General features: G+C 37.4%; 1 protein-coding gene across 5 annotated transcripts in view; it reads left to right on the forward strand.

The window, feature by feature from the left end:
* tmem131l (transmembrane 131 like) overlaps positions 1-22560 on the forward strand; it is a 54961-nt gene that overhangs the window by 28634 nt on the left and 3767 nt on the right. For 2 of the 5 annotated variants that reach the window (XM_088911160.1, XM_088911173.1), the window contains exons 5-28: positions 370-493; positions 4013-4129; positions 4783-4887; positions 6101-6178; positions 7158-7305; positions 8808-8866; positions 8965-9070; positions 9795-9897; positions 10082-10232; positions 10616-10786; positions 11358-11427; positions 11963-12080; positions 13156-13225; positions 13775-13884; positions 14232-14301; positions 14962-15095; positions 15630-15772; positions 16008-16194; positions 16507-16692; positions 17118-17267; positions 17694-18285; positions 18564-18691; positions 19101-19264; positions 20425-20622. In XM_088911160.1, the coding sequence (XP_088767286.1) occupies positions 370-493; positions 4013-4129; positions 4783-4887; positions 6101-6178; positions 7158-7305; positions 8808-8866; positions 8965-9070; positions 9795-9897; positions 10082-10232; positions 10616-10786; positions 11358-11427; positions 11963-12080; positions 13156-13225; positions 13775-13884; positions 14232-14301; positions 14962-15095; positions 15630-15772; positions 16008-16194; positions 16507-16692; positions 17118-17267; positions 17694-18285; positions 18564-18691; positions 19101-19264; positions 20425-20622 (3482 nt within the window). The remainder of the gene's footprint in view (positions 1-369; positions 494-4012; positions 4130-4782; positions 4888-6100; positions 6179-7157; positions 7306-8807; positions 8867-8964; positions 9071-9794; positions 9898-10081; positions 10233-10615; positions 10787-11357; positions 11428-11962; positions 12081-13155; positions 13226-13774; positions 13885-14231; positions 14302-14961; positions 15096-15629; positions 15773-16007; positions 16195-16506; positions 16693-17117; positions 17268-17693; positions 18286-18563; positions 18692-19100; positions 19265-20424; positions 20623-22560) is intronic. The other 3 variants (XM_088911166.1, XM_088911188.1, XM_088911180.1) reach the window with 2 other exon arrangements.

The following is a 22560-nucleotide window of genomic DNA, read 5'->3' on the forward strand; positions in this document are numbered from 1 at the left end:
AGGGTTTACACAGACGTAATTTTAATATTATTTTAGCAAGTTGACATGAAGGTTTTGAACATGGGTGTTTTTTTTAAAGTGTACACATTCAAGATTAGCCGCTGGCAGAAATGTACTAAATATCTTTGTTTGCCCACACTCATACTTTGCTTCCGTGGAGAAGATGGGTATGAAGGAGAAGTAAAACAAAACTGCCATACCAACATTTTAACTTTACCACAGATCGTAAAAATGGGAAAATGTTTTGTTAGAAGTGATATCTTCAATGAAGGAAAATGCCATAAAACCAGCATTTGTTTGCCTGTATAAGCATCCATATTTCACGTACAGTACATGAACTGTTTTGTTTTCTTTACTTAACTTCTGTAGGCCTGTGGGGCTGCCAAGAGCTGAAACAATATATGTGCACAACCCTAGCCAGGAACTACCAGTGACATTGATATCAATGTTTACATCCAGCAGACATTTTCACATGCCTTCATTCCAGAGAAGGGTGAGTATTTGCTCCAGCCACATCTGCAGCGGCTTCACCATCAGATAAACTGCAGGGACAGGGGTCTTTCTTATTTCCACTTGACCTCACTGTCTGATTTGGCCTCTTGGGACGGAGGTTTGATTGCTGGATGTCTGCAGGCATCTTTATTCCAGAGACTGACATTTCTGTCTTTATTTTTTTTTTAAATACTGTATATTGTAGAGTCCTCACAAACTACATATTAACATCATAATACTTGTATCACTCACATGGTTTGAAACGAACTAGCTTTGTTAAGGTATTTGAGAAAGCCCCTGAGCTTAACAGAAGGGTAATGTGCACCATATGCAGCAATTAAATCATGATAATAACGTATGTCGTTATAATACAAGTCAAATTTTTTGTGGAGAAAGTTGTCGCATAAAAGTTGATTTTGCCATGTGGCGACAAAACGTTAATATTTGCATTCTAAGGTCTTTGCTACACTGTACAGTGGGCTGGCAGCTTTTATCCCTTGTAGCCATAAACTTTATAGACTGCCCTGTGTACCATCTCTAGGAACCTGCTGAAGAATGCAGTCCTTTAACAACTGACAAGCTCCAGAATATATCCAGTCAGCAAGCTGCTATGTCTGTTGACTGTCAGCTCTGGTGAATAAATGGTTAAAATGTACCCCTACTGCTGCCTGAACTTTGATTTGGTAGTGAATTGTAATCAATGGGGGAATTACTTTAAAAGATTTTTGCTCTTGGAACCTTATTTTATGTATTGATCTGACTTACCTACCAATAATTATGACTTGCTAAGATTACAAATAAGCAGTAAAAAGCAACTGTTTTGCTTGGAAACTATTTTTTGAGGCTTTCATGTGACGTACAGTAGGTCTGAGTGTGGCTGAACTGAAAGCAGTTCGCCCTGAATGTGAGCTATGTGCTTTGTGCTTGCTGTGTCTGGTAAAGTCCCCCTCCATGATGTCACAGGCAACAGATTGACTGGGCATTGACTTGTGTAACAGGGTCCTTTGATAACAGCTTTTTTTTCAGCGTTATGCACAGAATGTGATAGATTCATATACGGAATTGAAATAAAATGCATACATTTGAATTTGATAGGTGGAGAGAAGTGCAGAAAAAAAATCAGCAAGATTGAAGTATAAAATAAAAAAACTAGTTTGACATTATGTACTGTATGTTACATCAGGGTGGCAACAATGTTTTAGCGAATAGTTCAGCATTTAAATAATTACAGTTGGTGTAACCCCAATTCCCCAAACCACATTACACAGCCCCTCCCAGAAGCCCAAAACGAAACCTATCCCTCACCCAGGGAATTGGTGGGAACACAAGACAGTACCGATGACATGCTCAGAATCATTTGGAGCAGGACATCTTGTTTCCCAGTTCACACTCTCAGTGGCCTCCAGGATAAATGGTAATGATTCTGGTGCAAGATTAGTAGATTGTTCTTATCAACCAAAATGTCTGGGCATTTATAACAATGTTTGATAACTTTAGAAAGGAAAACGTCATCTTTCTTCCTAGAGATGGCAAAGGCAGTCAAGTGGCTTTCCATTTGCTTATTTAAGTGGTAGCTAAGCCCAGTGTTGTCCTGCAGGTTTTGTTGTTTCATTTAACTCCTTAGTCATTAAGGGCTTGTAAAAAATGTTTACAAGCTTATGTCACATAATACAAATAATTAAGAAGATGAAATAGAAACAGGAAAACCCCTTTGGAGAATCATTCTATTAGGAATCATTCATAATGCTCCTGTGCTGATTGGTTTTGCTCTTTTTATAAAATTATGTGCAGTTTTTATGATGCTTCACAATTAGATACTGGCGATCTGGAATCGGTCCCTAAAAGAGCAATCAGATGCATTGCTATGCATTACCTAAACTATTATAATTGCGATCATTGAATATTCTATTACAGTCGACTACCAGATTAGAAAACATTCAATTGACAGTTAAACTTAAGAAAATGCAGTGTTCCTTCTCTGTGCTGATTCCAGGCAACTATGGTTTTTGTGGTATCAATTTTTAACCATTTATACATTACGGCCAGCCCTCATGTGACGCAGCAGTGTGCTGATTGGAGATTGCCTGGAATTTGTCACTTGGAATAGGATTGCTTGTCCATGCTGACAGATTGTGCTGCCAGGTGGTTGCTGGAGCATCGACAGCAGGCTGCAAGGGTTGTTACATGTCAGTCTATGTAGGATATAATTCCAAGTAATAAGAACTGAAACAGATTCCATAGTGTCACAGCCTTTACATTTTGTAACGGATTTAGCCTTAGTTTAACAGTTAACAGTTTTGATGAATCAACAAGGCTTGTTAAGGTGATTCTTTTGTAATTTAACAACTAGTTTCATGAAGTACTTCAAACTAAGATATACATTTTTGTATTTTTGACAAAATGTCAAGACGTTTGGTTACAGGACTTACAGCCTGTCAGTTTCAGTTAAAAAAGACAGCTGAACAACCACATAGGCTCTATAAATAGCTTCCTGAAGGTCACAGGAAACCATTACAAGTAATCTACACTAATGGGTGTGAATACTTTATTTAAACTATCTTTATGTCTGCAATTGGGGTATTACATTAACAATTTTTGGTTCCAAAATTGTAGGCTGATGTCTTTGTCTTTTTATACATGGCCTTGATTTACAATCTGTTTCCCTCTGGTTCAGAATTTCCAAGCCAGTGCCCCAGTATGGTGACAGGGGACTCTGTGCTGTGGGAAGGGCCATCCTTCAGATGAGATATTAACCAAGGTTTTAATATTTGTCATCACACAGAACCCACAGCACTGTTCATAAGAGTAGAAATGTTATCCCCAATGTCCTGGCAAACATCCACTTAAGGCCTGGCCTGCTATAATTTCTCCCTTATTGCAAATGGCAAAGTCATTTCTTACCTTCCCACATGATATGCTGTGCAGTGGGCTATCAGTGCAGAATGGCTGTGTCTCGTTCTGTTTGTAAATATAGATGTTGTCCCCATGCTGTATGTGAAATACTATATAAATTCAAAGGAAGTTAAGTTAGTTTATATATGTACAGTTTTATGTGAATAATCAATCTCAGTTTGCTTTATTCTAACTTCTTTTGTAATGTTATGAAATAGTGGTATGGTAATTTCAATTGACCTTTTATTGATTAAATGGATAAAAAGCTAAAATTTCTTCAGTTTATTCCTGCAAGGTCACTGACTTTTAAAAAGTCAGTCTTGTCTTGTCTGGTATATAGAGAACCTTGTTAAAATGTAATAATCTTAAGAAAAAATGAATTTCATTACACTGAAAAATATTGCTGTGCTGATCATGATCATTTGCAAATTATTATGAAGTATTAGGAGATCAACAAATAAGCTGTTATAATCTTGCAAGTTTAACTGATTAAAAAAATCAGTGTTATACGTCTGTGCTAATATAAAACATAATTCTTAAGGTAATTCCGGGAACCATTTTTTCTGCAGTGATCAACAGTTATTACTTCAAATTTCCATTTCTAATTGTTTGATCATGTCTGTTTCAGGTGATCCCTCCCCAGGGCCGGACATCATTTAAAGTTATCTTCCTTCCATCACAGGAAGGAAATGTAGAAAATTCATTATTTATAAACACATCCTCTCATGGTGTACTCTCCTACCAGGTCAGTAGCAATTTAGTCAAAACTGAGAAAATCATATATTATTATGACTTAGGCCCTCAAACCAGAATATTGTAAACTAAAGAGCGTAGAGGGGTAAAGGGTGTGAGGAGGTTTTTTGGTTTCCTGTACAACTTAGAGACTGAGGCAGTTGTGATACATGTAAGGGGCAAACAGCTGTGGGAGATTCCTAAGAGGAATGTTGTGTTTATGGTTAAAGATACCAAACATGTAAAACATATTTAAAAAATCTCACGTTCCCACTGTTGTGATTGTTTTAAGACGTCAGAAAACAACTGACTGCCTCTGTGTCAGTCTTTAATGTATCATTCAAATGCTTTGGATTCAAGAACCTTAACTGATTTATCAGGCAACACACACACTCACCGTCTGTATAGTATTCGTAGTAAAATGAGGACACGCTGAGCTGCCATTGCATGTACTGTAGAAGCCTCCCACAGTCTGTATTCTGATTATCCATTCAGGGAAGCAATGATATCAGCGAATCAAGCAGTTATCTTGCCATGTGTCCATGGGTAGTACCTTATTTGAGAGTTCAGAATAGTAACTCTTCAAAGGATAACATGTTTAGATTGTTACTGTACTGTATATTTACAATTTGTGTCAGCATGAAGTACTATTTTTGTTTTTCTTAGATATTTGGAGTTGGAGTCCACCATGGCACTTTAAAAAACTTTCAGAAGAAATCCAGTATGCTAGTATTTCCACATATTCAAAGCATCAAATTAACACAGACTCAGGTATACTGTAATTCCTTTCATTTTGCTACCTTATCCGTTGTTTGATCTTCTGTTTGACTTACTACAGTAAGTGTTCTTCCAGGTGCAGAGACTGCTTGACATCTGATATCTTGTAGCAGCTGAGGTCTGCAGACTTTCAGTACTAGTATGTGACAGTGGGTTAACTGCAGGAACCAGTATTGAAAACAAAGCTAGTGAAAGTGCATATATAACTTGTCGGATCTGATCTGCCCGTTTTCACAGGAAGTCAGTGGCTGGCTGATACCTGCCGGCAATCTGCAGCGCGTCTGTTTTCACTATCTGATCTGTCCCTTTTCACTTTCAACATCTTTTTGAAAACAGCATTTTATGATTGGTGTTGATGAATTCTTAATAAAATACTATGACATTGTATTTTGAAATTCAGCACAGAGAAAATATATTCTTTCTTTTCAGTTTAAAGTTCCTTGCATTTGTGTTTTTTATCTGTGTTTCTTGTGTTTCCTGTTTTTACAAAACAAAATTTGTTTTGGATATTGTGCAACATAAAACCAGTGTTCCACCATTTATGTAGCTCACAATGGCTCTGCCTTTTGTAACCACCATTACTCTAGACAAGGTCATGATCTCTCAGATTATGACAATTGACAATCTGTTTGGCTGTAACATCTTAATATTGTTAGAAATTGCTGGTTGTAAACAACTTAGATGGTGAGCAACAGTGCACTGGCTTAGTCCAGCCTTATCCAGCATAGTGACATCACAAAGTTGCTATCCTTTTGAAATCTCAAGTGTATCACAGTCATGAGTAATCAATTAATCAAAATGTTTGCCCAAAACATTTAATCAATACCTACTGTAAAATACATACATATATTATTTTTCTAGAAATATACAGTACATGCATAGTGAAAAGTTTTTGTTGCTCATTATACATCTGCCAATCACTATTCACATAAAAAAATCACATTATTTTTTTAATGGTTGATAATAAGGTATTGAGAATTCTACATTGCATTCAGAAGGAACTAAATGTGGCATAAGAAATGTTACAAATGAAGAGGCTATTCAGCCCATGCTAGTGTTAAGCTCTTGTCTTATGGCTAGCTACAGTAGGTATGTAATATGTTATCTGCTAGGAACAAAAATCTACAATATACTTGCTATTTTTACATATGTGTAGTAATCTGTCGGTGTTTGTGATGTGTTATTTTGTACATGATTGGCTTTACAGGAAGATGCAGCAAATATTAGCATCCTGGGATTACGGTTGGAATGTAGTTTGCCCAACAAGAGCTACAAATATCCTCAGGTAAAAAAAAACTAACAGTTGAACTGCAGTCTTTACTGCAAATACTGTATGTCTTGATTAAATTAAACCAAACTTGGACTACTGTAGTAGTAGACAGAGTGATAATGAAGTAAGGGACATAGCAGATTCCTGCCAATAATCTAATTAAAAACAATATGAGGCTTTTCTTGTACATGGAATAAGTAAAGGTTTATTACATGCTGAAAATAGAAAAATAGAAAGTTTTTCGGCTGTGGAGCCTTCTTCAGGTTTTCTTGTACATGTTTAGAATGAAAACGACCATATAGTATTTGAATACATGCTCAATTTATATTTCCTGTTATACAGTGTAAATGTCACATAATTTGTCATAATAGGTGTGCTGTTTTAATCTTAATAGGGATTTGCAGTTTTTCTCTTTCTATTATAGTTGTGCACTTTCTATTCTTAGTACCCTGCTGTGACTTTCAAAAACATTATGAGTAGACATTTTTTCTACTTATTTAAAATTTTAATTAAATTAATTAAAACTAAATTTTAATGAATTTAACTAATAAAAGAGATTTTATTAAGTTTATTTTGTGTGTAGGTATTTTTGGGACCCAATACTGTGCCCATCCTCTAGCAGTTTTACAACATCCTTTTGACTGCTTAAGAAAGTTAACAGAAGCAGTCCGTATAAAAAACAGTTACCTATGTCTGTAGCTTCGTTTATACAATACTGTATATACTCTATACATTTTTAAAAAATGCTGTGAAGCATTACTTAAATAACATGTCAGTGTACATGTAACAGGTGTGTTTGTATTGTGCATTACATGCAGTTTACAGATTTGTCATTAAAGAGTATTAGTCACCCAGCAGGCAAACAGCATGACACTGTTCCTGTGTGAAATGGTAAACAGGTTACTGTACTGGTCTGTAAACTGTGCTGTATTCCTCTTTGCTATGAAAGCTGTTTTTCTTTGTGTAAATGGAGTATTTTCCTGTTATTTCCCAGGGGTTCTATTTTATGACAGACGAGAAGCTCGTAATGCATATCAGCCTGTCTGAGAGAGGAGACAAACGTGCAGATCTAGAAAAAATGAAGCAGTATATACTGGAGAACATAATGGTTGTATTTATATTTTCAGAAGAAAATGGTTTGTGTAAGTAAAACATAATTACCTTCAAGTTCAAGAGTTTTAAATAGGTGTAATGTTAAGAGTAGATGAAGTGAGGTGTTTTTTCATATTTTTTAAATGTCAAGGACTACTTTGAAATTAATTTTAACACATTGAGTCACACACTATCATAGTTTTAGATCAGTTCCATAAAAGTGTACAAAGTCCTTACTAGGTGCTGCGATGGTGACATTAAAAAGAAACATTAGGTTTAAAGAAGATCCTGTATACTTAGAAATTAGTGTCATAGTGAATTGCAAGAACAATAATACAAAGGCCTCGAAGACATTCTCACCTGCCTCCTCAGACTTTTCTGCTAATTGTTTCCAAGCTGTGGTTTTAACCAGCAGTGTACTGGATTCTCAATATTCGTTTTACTAGTGTGGTTTGAATTGCATAATCAATTATTCAGTTCCAGCACTGAGTGGTTATTTTATATGGTTAGGGCATTTTCACACCACTGCAAAGCTGGAATGGTATTCTTGCACAAAAACCTGCAGAGACAGAATAGGGAAGTAATAGTCCAATGGGTGTAGCTCCCTTACACAGACGCGTTACAAACAGACTAAACTCTGGAATCTTGGGTGCTGCATTCTTTAGAAATAGGGCCTCTGTCATGGAGGGCTCTTTCGACTGGAAAACCAGGCCTGTCGCTACTGGGTTTGGTTGGTTCCTGAAGTTTGGAAACATTTTATCCAGGGTCTTAACGCCACCCCTTAGATTTTGAAACTCCCCATCTCTGAAGACTGAAAAGCCTTCTTAGAGAAGAAACCTTTGAGAGGAATTTCCCCTGGAGAAGGCAATAACATATTGACCAAACCCCAACAACACCACCTAGTACTGGCCCTGTTTCACACAACATGAGTGGCCATTGAAGATGAACCTCATAGTATCGAAAATGTCTTAATAGTGAAATTGCTTTATGTTTTAAAATGAACTTAAATGTACTGGGCTACATATACTGGTACAGATGGAGTCCTGAGCAGAGGTGGGGAAGGACCGCTTCTTGTCCCCTGGGGCAGATTCCAAAGATAGGCATGCCTGTCTTTTTTGAGTAGGAGCTGGAAAGCACTGAAATCTCTTGAGATTCATCCCTTTTCTCTGGTACCTTTTTAACATAGGCAATGGTTTTGGTTTTCATGTCTTTGAACTGTTTATAGGTTTTGTTTATTTGTGTAAGTGCAAAGTTGATGTTGGTGCATTTTTCCCAGTTGGTCATTGAGTGCCCTCTACAGGCTGCAGAATGCACTCTCTAAGGTTAATACCAGCTTAGGCATCCTGCATGCACAGTGATTATACACCCTCTCTTTTCTACTGCTTTATTGGTGTTACACTGTGCAGTTAGTCACAGGTTTACAAATATGTATTGACATTTATGTCTTCACGTGAATGATTAAAATAACTAATTTCCACTAAATAGGGGATCAGTTTATCAGTTATCAGTCCTTGCAAAAACTAAAATGTTTACCTTTTCTTTAATTTTATAGGGGAGCCCTTAATTAACATTTATATTTTGAATTCTGGAGTCAAGCATTTATATGTAAAGGTAAGCAAGGTATTTGTGAATTTTATGCATTCCATATGTTATCACTATTTTTTTCAGTGGTGTTAGAAGTAGTTTGATTTTTTTTGTTTTTGTTGCAGGAAATGCAGCTTCTTTCAAGAATGGAAAATACGCTAAAATTTCAGCAAGTTCAGCTGGGAGCGTCTGCAACAAATTTTACACATGTTGCTTCGCTAATTTGCAGTGGTATGTATGTTGTGTATTGGTTTAAAATTGTTACTTTTGTTGAGTATACAATTGGGTGCTAGTGTTTGGGTGCTCAATGTAGTCCTTTTTTATTTCTAGGAATACATTATTTTGAAGAATCTAGAAGAAAGATTGCACACAGTATTTATTATAGTTTTAGTTGTAATTCAGTTGTAATACTGAATAATATCAATAACTCTTTTATTTATGCAGTGGATGACACAGTGGTACAGTGGTTAGCATTGCTGCCTCGCAGCACTGGGGCCCTGGGTTCAATTCCTGCGGTGCTATCTGTGTGGAGTTTGTATGTTCTCACCGTTTTCGTGTGGGTTTCCACTTTGTGCTCCGGTTTCCTTCCACAGTCCAAAAACATACTGGTAGGTTAACTGGCCCCTGGGGAAATTGGGCCTGGAGTAAGTGTGTCCGTGTTTATATGTGTGTGCCCTGTTATGGACTGGTGTCCCATCCACCTTTCTCCTGTTACTTGCTGGGATAGGCTCTGGCTCACTGCGACACTGAAGTGGATGATCTGTTTAGAAAATGGATAGATGTTATATGTCCAGTGTGCTGTATAAATTCTGTAAATACTTTTTATATATTATTAATATAGTTGTATCCTTTTATACTCTTTTTGTTACTAATAAGTTACTTTTGTTACTTATTAGTGTAAGTTACCTTGGATAAAGGCATCTTTCAAATGTGAATTGTCTGTGCTTTTTTTCAGGAACTTTACCTACTCATGAGAGAAAATGCACTGGTCAAATCAGCTTGCAAATCTTAGGCAGCTACACATTAAAATCATATCCTGCGTTTGACATAACAAATGGGTGAGTCACTTTTCTTTTGCTTCTTTAAATGCAATAAACAAAATGACATTGAAAAATGTAAAATTATGGATAAATTATTGTATATTTCATAGTGGTGTTATAAAATGTATCCATGGAGTTGTATGAGCTAGGGATATGTTATTATGGCTGAAAAGAACACAGAAGTTCTTTCCTTTTTTTTCAGGAGGTCTGGCTATGATCTTCCCACTTTATTTCACATGAAACAAAAACAGAATGGCGGAGACTATGTGGATGTATGGTTAACCAATGGTTTTGACTTCCGCTTTTCTGTTGTGGATGTCACTATGCACCAAGAGATGGAAAGCTTGTTAAAGGTAAATGCATTTCCTTGGTGCTTGCAGCTACCAGATAGACAGAAGCCTTCAGTCTTTAAAGCACTGCTGTCCACTTCCTCTCTCTGACAGCTACATATTGTTGCTACATATATGCAAACAACACTTCCAACAGGGCTGATAACTTAAAACATGATAGGCGTACAAACTATCTTTCATCTTTTTCATTAAGAAAATTCTATCTATATTTTTCAGTTTGATCTAAAAATATATTTATTATATAAAGTATTAGAAATTGCCAGATCTAAATAAATGTTTATGAACCTACTGATCTTGATTGTCCTGATTTACACTATAATTGATTTTGATAATTGGTAATGTAATATAGTTGGTTTTGATTTAATAACCTGTTCTGTGCCTTTCAGATTGTGAACTTCAGTGGCCCAGTGTCGGTGCCTCCTGGGTGCTGGAAAGTGTTCTCTATGAAGTTTGTTAATACGAAAATCCCTATGAATGTGATAACTGGTCTGGTTGTAGTTACCAGCCTTGGGTTCTCTCTACAGATTCCATTGCAGATTCGCTCTAGTGTTTCAAAGGTACTGTATCTTGTTATTTTGTTTTAATTTGGGCAAATGGCAGGAACCAAAATGAAATCATCTGTACTGTACTCTTACTACTCCCCAATCTTTAGTGTTATAGCTCTGAAAACGTAAGATCAATTTTCCTTTCTCTTTTGCACAGTACTTGTTTCTGATCTCCAATGTCTGCTATGTATTTCAAGCTACCCTACCACTTGAAAGTAATTGTTTCTTGCACATTTGATGTAGGGTTTTGATGCTATATATTGTTTTTTAGATAATGTTTAAAAAATCATAGTCATTTGTTCAGTTTTTATTTTACTTGTCTGGTGCAGCACCATTAACTTAGTGTTAGAGCCAACAGGCAACTGTTAAGGTAACAAAATTTATTTAAACATTTACTGTAGTTGTGGTCATCCTTTAACATGATGCACTATTTTTGTTATTCACTGTTTAGGAAGAAACTAAAGCTAAGTCATCCAAACATGGCTCAGAAAGCGTCAACATTGGTTCTTCAGATAACAGTATTTGGGTCAGTTTTGGGTCACCAGTTAGTAATTCCTTGCTCATATGCTATCTTTCTTTCCAGCAGGGGGACCTTCTTTTTGAAGCCAATGGAGAGTGTGGTAACCCTTGTCAACTGGGATTGTCTAAAGCAGGTTAAAAACTGGTCCATTGGTTTAAGAATTGAATGGGGCTAGATCTTTTGTTTCATTAAATCGTCAAGGATTTAAGAATGACATCTAATATCCCTTCTTCCCTTTGATGCTGAAGTGATTTGTTTTATTGTTTACCATTGTGTGTGTATTTGGCAGATAATTTATTATTAAGAAAAGTTGTCTTTTGTATAGTGATCACAGAATTAAATTAGATTTTACATGATGAATGATGAGGAATTTATTTTAGCTGTAGATTCATAAAGAAAAATGAAAATTTGAATTGCTTTTGTGTTAAACTACCCCAAGCACGTACAGGTAGATCCTAATGAAAAAGAACAACAACATATAGAAGGGAATGTGAAACTTACAGTCCTCTACAGATATACAGTATGTATCATATTAGTCTGCTAACCATGGTTGTGGTATATTATTGTAATAATTTAAATTGAATTCTTTGATTAAGATAGTTTGAGGGCAGCGACTTGTGCATCTGAGGGGACTTGTGGGTTTATTACAACTGTTTTGTGTGTGGCAGGCCGGCTTCAGTGGCCAGGCAGTCTGCTCCTGGACTCTTCCACTTGGAGGGTGGATAACAGTTTAGCCAAAGAGATCTGCACACAGTGGCAGAGCCAGAAGGACCACCTAACCTGCAGGTACGCTCTTGTTAGTGTCTTGAATAAAGAACTGATGACTCGATGATGTGCATGTCAGATGGTGAGAGCCAGACATTTTCCATGATTGCCATTAGGCTTGAGCACAGTGTTGATTGCTCATTTCATCTCTGCCAGATGAAAAAAATAGTGCAACAGAGTGACAAAGCTTGTGTTGATATTTAGTTTCCATGGGGAAATCTCTTGGTTTTCAATTCTTAGTTCTGACCAACGATAGCAACTGACAGCTGACTCTTCAGTTAAGAAAGAAAGCAATACATTGAGTGATCTTGGGATGGCAGGACTTTGCTTCTATATAACAAAGGATCAGGATTGTATGTTTTCTATTTTATCTTTGTGTGACCTTAAAAATGTGAAAAATATTTTAAAACTGACCGTTGCTAACTTCTGATTTGTATTATACGTTAACAATACATGACACAGTGTCATACCCAATACATTCCAGAGTTTTCATTTTTTCCCCACCAACGATCTCACTTAAATTGAGCTTATAGAAGTATGAGAACTCAATATCCAGAATGCATTTGGCATGACCCCATAAGCATTTACATTTGAATGTCTTATTTAGGAGATATAGAGAAAACAGTGCTTGAACTCCGATTATATCTTATTGCTTTTATATTTTGTCTAGAACAGGGTTTCTCGGTGTTGGTCCCGAACCACCACACGCTTCCTGGTTTTTATTCCAGTAAAGATGAATTGAAGCCTCACTTGAACTACCAAGTTTCTGGATTCAAATATTTGCAAATGTTGTGTTCTTCTCAAAAGTTCAGGATTTTGTTTTTCCTATGTGATGCAATAATTGAAACTCCCAAGCTGAAAAATGTCAAACCGTACAAATCAGTCATTAATTCAGTTAAGGGTTTGAATATGTACCAGGGCTTGGTTGTAACAAAAACAAGCTGGTGTGTATTTCCTGTATTTCTGGTCTGGGATAGGGAACCTTCCTCTCTCTAAAAGTTTTTATGAATTAAAATATCCAAAACTCAATGGAATCAAATTTTAAAGTAATGGTTGCTCAGACTGGTGGAGTTTACAGAACCGTATTTCTTTATAGATGGCCTCGACTGCCTATGGAAACAAGCTACCCATTTGACTTTGGTGCGACTCCAGTTAATGAGAGTAAGGTAAGCAAAGGTTCTCCTTTTCTCAAGGTAATGTTTTAGTCACTGTGCCATAGTGATTATGATATTAACACTATTTAAGCAGCTATTGTATATCTTGTTTTTCTAAGGAAAAATGTACCATTAATGATTTTGTCTTAGATTAATAGTAGCTTTAATTACACTCTGCACCTTGCTACAAGAACAACAAAAAGTGCATTCTTTTTTGTGATGCTCCAGAGTTAATGCAATAAACTTTTTTGGCAGTCAGGATGCACTTGAATAAAACATTTGTGCAATCCCAGCTTTTCTCATGTGAGCCCTGATTTCAAAGGCATTTTTCTCAGTGTAAGGAAAGGCTTTGATTATTTTTAACTTGTTGTTCATTTTCACTGGACTAGCCAAACCGTTTCTGAAATGATGGCTGCCCAAATAGACATTTGTGTATTATTTCTTTTAGCCAGTACATGTTGCAATGTCTTACGATGGCTGCCCGAATAGAATTAACATAGATCATTCTTTTAGTTGCAATACAAACCGAGCAGCATTGATCTGCATTTTCCCATTTCCTAGGTGAAGTATTTTGCACTGAAGAACCCATCAGCCTCTCCTGTGACCATTCAGCTGCTTGCCTTGTCCTCATATCCTGCTCCTTTGGAAGCTCTCGATTTGTTGACGAAGTGGTACTTGAGTACTTTTTTTCTTCATGAGCTTGTCAAATTGAATTATTTTAATAGTTCTTGGCTTAGTTTAAGACTTCCAATTTAGTTACACATCACCAGCAGTTTTTTTTCCATTCACCATAAAGTGGCTAAGTAAGATTTATGAAGCTGTATGTGTTAAGCACAAAAATGTGTACTCTTGGCTGAGGTAAAATGGAAACTTCATTCTGTCTTCAAGCTTAATGGCCAGGCTTTTTATGAAATTAACATCTGTTTGCCTAAATAAAGGTAAATGTTTTTGTCTTAGGCTATTATCCTTTACATTTTTATCTAACAAGTGGTTTGTGTTTTGTTTTTCTGTTTTTAAGGTTCAAGATAAACCCACTGTCTGTCAATGTGACCACAGGAGAGTTTACGCTAGTGACTGAAGACCATCAGGTCTGTTTTCTTTTATTCAGCCTCTCACCGAGGTTGATCAGCCAGTCTGCTGTTGGAATGTCAATATTTGTTTTTGTGATATTATAATTTTAATCCTTTTGTGAATTCATTTGTAAAACGAAAAAAATGACTTGTCTTGTACAGTTTTAAAGTGGTGTTAGGTGTTAAAGGAGCCCTCCAAATACTTTGAAAAAATACATCATTAGTATAGCTTATGCAAGTGTTAATTCTACTAATACAGTAGTAGTAATGTATTGCACCACTAGATGACAACACTGAACAGTGTCCTTGCAATATGCAACACTTCCATGGCTGTGAAGCAATGAAAGAGAAATGTGTGATGATATAAAAAATTTTGCTAAACATGTTCATCATTTTTGCATTTGCATTATTATAAAAGCCCACAAAGTATGTCACCTCCTAAAACTATATTCATTGTGTGAAAATTGCCTGTGATATTCAAAATTCTTCATACACTCTAAAAACTGATTATTACTCTATATTAAGGTGAGATTCCTGGCACCTTAGCCCTGTTGTCAGTTCAGACTATGGTGATGGACCTTGTTCAGTGCTGTTGGCTTCTCTTTTGTTTTCCGACTAATATGACATTGTTCATGGTTTCAAAAGTTTTATTTTTTTGTGTTGTAAATATTGAAACAGGACACTAGAAAGACCAAAGTCAAGAAAGGAGCTCGAAAATTGCTGCTACATCTTCAGCCATGGGAGGTGAAAGAGATTGGTGTAGTATTTACACCTGTAGAGCACAAATCTGTGACTTCAGTCATACTGATCAGGTAACCACATTACTTCCTGAGCTTCTGTAGAAATAATGTATTGCATTGATGCACTCTCTAGTTATCTGTAATTGTGATTAGCTTTTTTTAGACTCTTATTCACGGTAATGGTTTTAGGTGGCTGTAAACATATCTAATGCTTTTGTATACATTGTAAAATCAGATCAAGGTTTGAAGGTTTAGAAATTGAGCTCAAATTTTAAACAATACAAGCTCTGAACAGTACTCATGCAACCTTAATTGAGATCTTTGTGGGAAGAATTAAGGTCTTCCAGTGTTTCCCTCCGTAATACACATCATCCTATTTAAGTTAATTCTTAAACTGAATCTATAGTATTTCTGATCTATACTGATGTATATTACTATACATTTAATAGTAAAGGTGGTGTTTTTTCATTTTTTAATATTAACATTCTAGTCTTACCTTTTGGTTTGCCACATAGAAAAATGCTTTTTTTTTTAATTTGGACAATTGTCCGGTTAGGTTAGCGGCTTTCTGTGCATCTCAGTAAGTGTGTTATTTTGGGATTTCAGGAACAACCTGACAGTCTTCGACATGGTGATGGTGAAGGGCCATGGCGCCAAAGAGCTGCTGCGGGTGGGAGGAAAGCTCCCGGGAGCTGGAGCTTCCCTGCGCTTCAACGTGCCGCAGTCCACGCTGATGGAGTGCAGAGATGGTGAGAATACAGCACAAAACGGCTCTTCGAGTGATATGACGCTCAACATACCTGGCCTTTAACTAGAAGGATCCCCCTCTGGCAGTTAGATCTCACTTCTGGTCTGTGCTCGTACAGCAGAGGTGCCATTATATGTAGACAATATTAGTCTTAGAAGTCAATCGAATATATAGCTGATTAATGGTATGACTCAGTGCTGTAAAACCAACCATACATTTTTTCCTTCTTCATCTAGGGCTCAAAACCAACAAGCCTCTGTTTGCAATTCGCAAGAGCTTTAAAGTGGAAAACGCTGGAGAGCTGCCTTTGACCGTAATGTCCATGAACATCAATGGATACAAGTGCCAGGGGTTTGGATTCGAGGTGCTGGAGTGTCGATCATTTCAACTTGATTATAACTCTTCTTCTGAAATCAACATTGCGTATGTATAAGGTTTTTATATGTGTCATATAAAGCAGGGGTTATTTAGGCATCGTTGGGGGAACTTTATCAGATTTAACCAGTGAGAGAAAACCTAGTTAATTAGTAGCATTTACACACACATTGGTAAATAGCAGACTTCATTAAAAACAATAAATGTGAATTTAAAAGGTGTTTGTAAAATTGCCAACATATTGACTTTATATAATTGCCTCTGTTCTCCCCTTTGGACCCAGTTATTCCTTTAAGTTAAATACAGGTTGGAGGTTAAGACTTTTGTTTTACCACCTTGTCTCCCTTTTCTATCCTCCAGTTTTACTCCTGATTTTACCTCCTCCTGGGTGATCAGGGACCTGACTATAGTGACAGCTCGAGGCTCAACTTTCCCCTTCACTCTCAATGTCACCTTGCCTCATCACATGCTGCCCCTGTGTGCCCAGGTAGTGCCTGGGCCTAGCTGGGAGGAGACCTTCTGGGTGGTCACCATCATCTTCACATGGTCAGTATGTTGTCAGGATGTAGGTCTTCCTAGGTGCTTTGCTCACAAATTTCCTGCAGGGAAACAGCATGGACACTGGCTATTGTGCACAATGCAGTTCTTCCAAGGACGTTCTTGACTAATGTGTATTCTTAATCTTTTTTTGTAGAGTTTGTGAGAGGGGAGTATACTTTGTGCTATGTCCTGTAGTAGAACTGAATTTTGCACAAGATTGCAGTCCTCTGCAAAAATAATCAGGAAATGTTTATGTATTACAGTGACTATGACATAAATGTCAGTGGTTTGGACACCTTAACAACTAATTGGTCATTAAAGTATTTGTATATTTAGTTGTGAGCCGATTTTAGCGAGTGATGTACATTTTTGTGATTTGTCTTGCAATATTGCAAAGTTCTTGAAAAGATACAATTGTTGTTTTCCCCCAGTTTTTCTCTGGGTGGTGTGTGTTTGATGGCCTTCTATCAAGCCCAGTATATTCTTTCTGAATTTACATCGCCGGGATCAAGGCAGAACCACAACTCTATAATAGCTCGAGACAGCAGCCCTGTTGATACAATCAGCCCCAATTCAATGAGGTGAGTTGGCTTTTTTTTCAGCGTGGAATTTTGAATGCTTGGTCAAAAATTACAAAACACTTTTATTTTTAAAAGTATTTTTTATGGTAAGTGTATACAGTGAGTTAACAGCTCATTGTTTATAGAATTTAAAGGTCAGCTCAAAAAACTGAAATTAAAAGTACGGCAAGCAGAATTGTTATAGACTGTGAAAGTGCGGCCTTGCTACACTAGTTCTATTTGCATAGATGTTCTTTAACCATCATGAAGTGCAAAAGTCCATTTAGAATTGCAAAGTCGTTTTTTTACTACAACTATCTTTTGAATGTCTTTAGATCAGTTGCCATTTTTTCCATCTTTAAGGGCACTTAAAGTAGCCATAATATTAGATTGCCTTTGTCATCAAAGATTTGTGCGACTTTTTGATTTTTGTGTTTTGTTTTTCAGCAAAGTGAAAGGTAGCTGTAAGACATTTGTGGATTCTTGCAATACATCAGACAAGAGCAAAGGAAAAGGGTCTCTTGCTGTTGCCAATGGTCCCATTCGAAGTCAGTATTCATCTAAGAAAAACTCTGGAGCTTCTGCTCAGCCACAGAAGAAACATAAAGTCTCTGTTTATTATACTAAATACAAAGTGAGCTCTGCAGCTTCCATTACAGCACCTACTAACACCACAGAAGATGACTTTCAGGCAGCAAAAGAACCAGACAGCTCAGAGCACTGCACTGACCAGGACTCCAGTGCTTGTAATAACACACCAGAGGTCCCTGCCCTGCCTGAGAGTAACACACACTTGAAAGAACCTTCTCCGAATTTCAAAGAAGATAAAGAAGTGGCACCAGTTATGTTTCCCATGGAAATGTACTCAAGCCTCTCAGAGAACACTATTCTGACTCCAGGCAGTGGTCCAGGCCTGTGTGTATGCAGCCCGCCTGAGAAGTCATGTAATGATAGCAGCTCCACAACGCAGCAGCGTGGCCCCTTCTCACAGTTTACAGAGAAAAGGGGTTGTGACAAAAAGGACACCCCATCTTCAGAGGTCGGTATGATTAAAAACCTAGTTATGACACTGATGCTTTCCGAATCATCTTCAACTGAACCTCTTAAAATTAAAAACTAGATCCCTTATCGGGAGCTGAAGTTAGTTAGTCTCTGATGGTACATGATACAGAATGTTGAAATAATGAATATAAAGTTTAATTAATATAATATTAAGAATTTCTGAATTCATGCAGTTTTGTCAGTTTTTTTTTCCTGTGATATTTTAGAGCTCCTGCATACAGACCATGTTATATTTTGTTGTTTCTGTCCATTCAGCTAAAAGAAGACAGTAATTCAAAGAAAAAGCACATTGACAAAACAGAACTGGGCAACACTGCTGTTAATGGCAAAGCAAGAAGGAACCCAGGCAAGAACAGAAAAAGGGCCACAGAGGGTGTAACTGGGTAAGTGAATCCAGTCTCCTGTTTTGTGATAAGTGATGCACCACTTTTGTAACCTAATTAGTTAATTGGCCACCAATTAATGATACATAGACAAATGGAGATGATAAAATGTTTCTCATAAAACATGTTCCTAGTTTTGCATGAGACCTGTTATCCAGTTACATTCCAAACACCTGTTCAATGTAGCTGAAATAATCAAGAAACCAATTAAGTAAGTGAGAACTCATTTGGTTCGAAGACCAGAAGAACACACATTGCATGACATTATCAACCTCTTTGTTTTTCCTATAAGGGATGTGGTGAATAGTGCTTGTTTTTTTAGACAGTTACTGTTATTGTACCTGATGGCTATGGTTTGAGATGAAAATGGATGCAGTCACATTCACCTTGTTTCTTTTCGTTCATACAGAGTTCCAGAGCACAGTGTGCCTATGCTGGGAGAAAAGAATAGGGATATTGAATGGAGAGAAAATAGGAACCCCAATCGATCACGAAACCGCTACAGTAATGGAAAGCAGGACGGTGCTAAACCAGGACCTGGACAAGAGAGCCCTGTCAAACAGATGCAGAATGGTAGGTGAACCATGCCCTGTCTGTTAACAATATTTGCTCTGTGGAGCTTTCTGAAGTACCTGGAGGTTTGTTTCAGAAAACAACTTGAGAGTAGTGATCTGATGGATGTATGCCCTTTTCTCACCTGGCAAAGCACAGTGAAACTGTCCTGTTAATGTTTTGTATGTCTTCATGTCCTTAATTTGTCCTAATCTGCTTGGTATGTCTTGTTTTCCTATCAGACCTATATTTGTAAACGTTTCTACAAGCAATCTTAGCAGTTGTAAACATTGAACATATGCCTTATGGATCATTGTTAAAAATAATGAGATCTAGTACTGTTGTATCCCATAATCTGAGTCCTTAGAGCTAAACCTGTTTAGATTATTGTTATATTGTTAATAGTTGGAAAAGTCACTTATAGAGGGAATACTTTTGGGAAATGATTTGTATGTGGTGGTCATACAAGGGTGATACATTTTCCTTTGTTTGAGGAGTTCTAACAACAGATTTCTGATGTTAAAATAGTATTTGGCAAATAATGTTTGTAAAAAGGATAATATGAAAAAAATATTACTGCATGCACCAAGGAATCTTTTAAGGAAAAAAACTAATTTATATTAACACTAGGGGTCATCTTTGCCATGTGAGTACAGTTTTCTGCACATTTCTGTTGTACTGTATGTATTCTCTTACTGTATCGGCTCCATGATTGTATCCTAGAAGGGTTTGTGTATAACATTCTAGCAGCTTATTTTCCTTCTGTTTAAATTAGATTAGAGGTAATTAGATGTTAAAGGTAAAATAATGTTGTTCTTTGTAAAGGCATTTGAGTAGCAATTCTGCATTTCTTTGGGGATAGCAGGAACAATACATTTTTTATATAGAAAAGTAAAACAATTGCGTATGCTATTTTCTTATGTGTAAATGGTTAAGCATTCAAACATTTATCCCATTATGCTATAGAGTAATTTTGATGTAAGTTAAAAGTACTGTGAGGGAAAAAGCAGAATGAATATGATTATGAATATGAGGTGATCTGTGTCCAGAAGTGCAGTTCAGCGCGTACATTTGTGGGGAAGATGGGCCAAACCAGTTGTCCCAGAATGGACTGGCTGGTATACCCTGACCCAGTGGAGGCCAGAGGTAGACGCTAAGAGCCGTGTGGTTCTCCCATCCAGGCGTGTGCTGGGCGAACCCGAGGCGGAAGTGCCAGGAGCGCAGGCTGCTGTGGGAATCTGGCTCGGATTCGGGCAGCTCTTCTGGCAGTGTGAGAGCCAGCCGGGGCAGCTGGGGGAGCTGGAGCAGCGCCAGCAGTCTGGAGGGAGAAAAGGACCACAATGGCGCCAAAGTGCACTGCCCTGCCTCAACCAAGAAAAGTACGGCTCTTTGTAATTAGTTTCCACCACTCACCTGAACAGTCTCTTTGCCCCTGCTTAAGAAAACTCCAAGACTTCCCATTTAGTTGAGCCAGTTCGTCATTCATCTTTATTGCCTGTAAACTGGACAGTAACTTCTAGGGCAGTGGCAAACAGGTGCTCAGTGTTGTGCGCTGAACTGCCTTGAGAAAGTGCAGCTAAATTATAAGCCCTGTACGATGGCAAAGCTTCTCTAGCCTCTTTAATAAAATGTGCAATCAAGAATCAAATACAGCAAAAAGAATACTCATCTTAATAAGAAAATCAAGTGATTTGTGTAAATGTTTAATTTTTTATAGTGTTTAGTAGACCTGCTGCATGAATGGGACCTCTCCATGTTCAGTAGACTTTATTGTAAGTTGACTTAAATGGCCAAACACAAAAAGCCATTTGAAGCATTTTGGGGTTCAGTAAACACAGCAGTAAAAATGATCATTAACTGCAATTAATAACAAGCTGCACAGCACATAAACAACACAAATATTTTGAAATTCTTGCTACATTTTTAGCATGGAATACCCTATCTTTGAACATCAGATATTGGGATACAATATTGGTATATCACCTCAGAAACAGACACTTAACAGATTTAATATTCTTGCAGGATCATCTTTTTTTAGATTTAAACTCTTTAAAGGTTCCTTCTGTAGTCAGTGATATACTGTATGTTTTAGTTCAGCACTTGTCTTGCTCAGTGTTCGTGCCCAAGGCATCAGCCTGGAGCTCCAGCCTCTCTCCTAATGTATGCTTTCCACTTAGATGGCTGGTAGGATGTGTAGGTTCCATCTGTGGGGGAAAAAAAACTTAAGTTCTTGTTACTCTCTGTTCCACCTCACTCTCGCTCATTGTCTTGGGGTGGCTGTATCTATTGCCTAGGACACACTGCATACTACACTTTTGTGGCACTGATCTGTTTTGCTTGTGTCCTTTGTGTTGCAAAATCTACCTGGATCTGCCACCTTGTGGCAGCAGTGTTCAGGGTTCTCTACTTGTTACTCAAAGGTTATGGGTTCAAATCCCAGGTGAAACACTACCGTTGTACCCTTGAATATAGTACTTCATTTAGACTGTTGCATAGCTGTATACATAGTTGCAAATAAGTCTTTCTGAATCTGTTGTTTCATGCTTTAATGTACTTCCATCTTTCTCAGTCTTGGATTGATCTGTGAATGCTTGTTTTACCTTTAAGTTGCAAAGTAATCTTTGTATGGTCCTAAAGAATGAAACTCTGTGCCATTTGTGCAATTTTACATTCACTGGCTGAATTCTGGAGATGCACAGTGGTGAGACTGATAGCACTGCTGCATCACAGCTCTTGGGGTTAATTTTGGACTGTGACTCCTTTCTGGAGTTTGCAAGTCCTCCCTGCGTTCGTGTGGGTTTTTGCCAGGTAGTCGAGCTGTCTCACACCTTCAAGGACACGCTGGCTAGATGAGCCTCTCTAAATTGTGCCTGCGTGTGTGTGCACGTCCTGAGAGGGCCAGGCTTCCTGCCCAGGGACGGGCCACAACCCTTCCAAGGAATAAGTAATGGGTAAACAGTCAGGCAGGTGTTGAAATTCCGTGGCTGTTGGGCTTTTCTGAGTTGCTTGTTCCTAGCCTTGCTTCTGCTTCATGTGGGGTTTTGGACTTAATACTGGACACAAACCAGCTAATTGGCCAGGCCATATTTTTTGTTCTCAATTGCTGCAGGGTGTTGATTACTGTATGTATACTAACAGAGATATGATCTTCCATTTTCAAATGCTAAAAAGTCAGAGCAGACAAAGCAATTTGTCTTCACCTTCATAAAGCGAAGGGAATACAAATAATTTATTTTAGTGGGAGATATAGATTGTCAGAAAACTGTCAGAATTGCAAAGCAGAACTACAACCCCTTTGAGTTCAGAGAGGATTACTT

Source organism: Atractosteus spatula, chromosome 1, assembly GCF_055471065.1.
Source record: "Atractosteus spatula isolate fAtrSpa1 chromosome 1, fAtrSpa1.hap1, whole genome shotgun sequence".
Classification (NCBI taxonomy): domain Eukaryota; kingdom Metazoa; phylum Chordata; class Actinopteri; order Semionotiformes; family Lepisosteidae; genus Atractosteus; species Atractosteus spatula.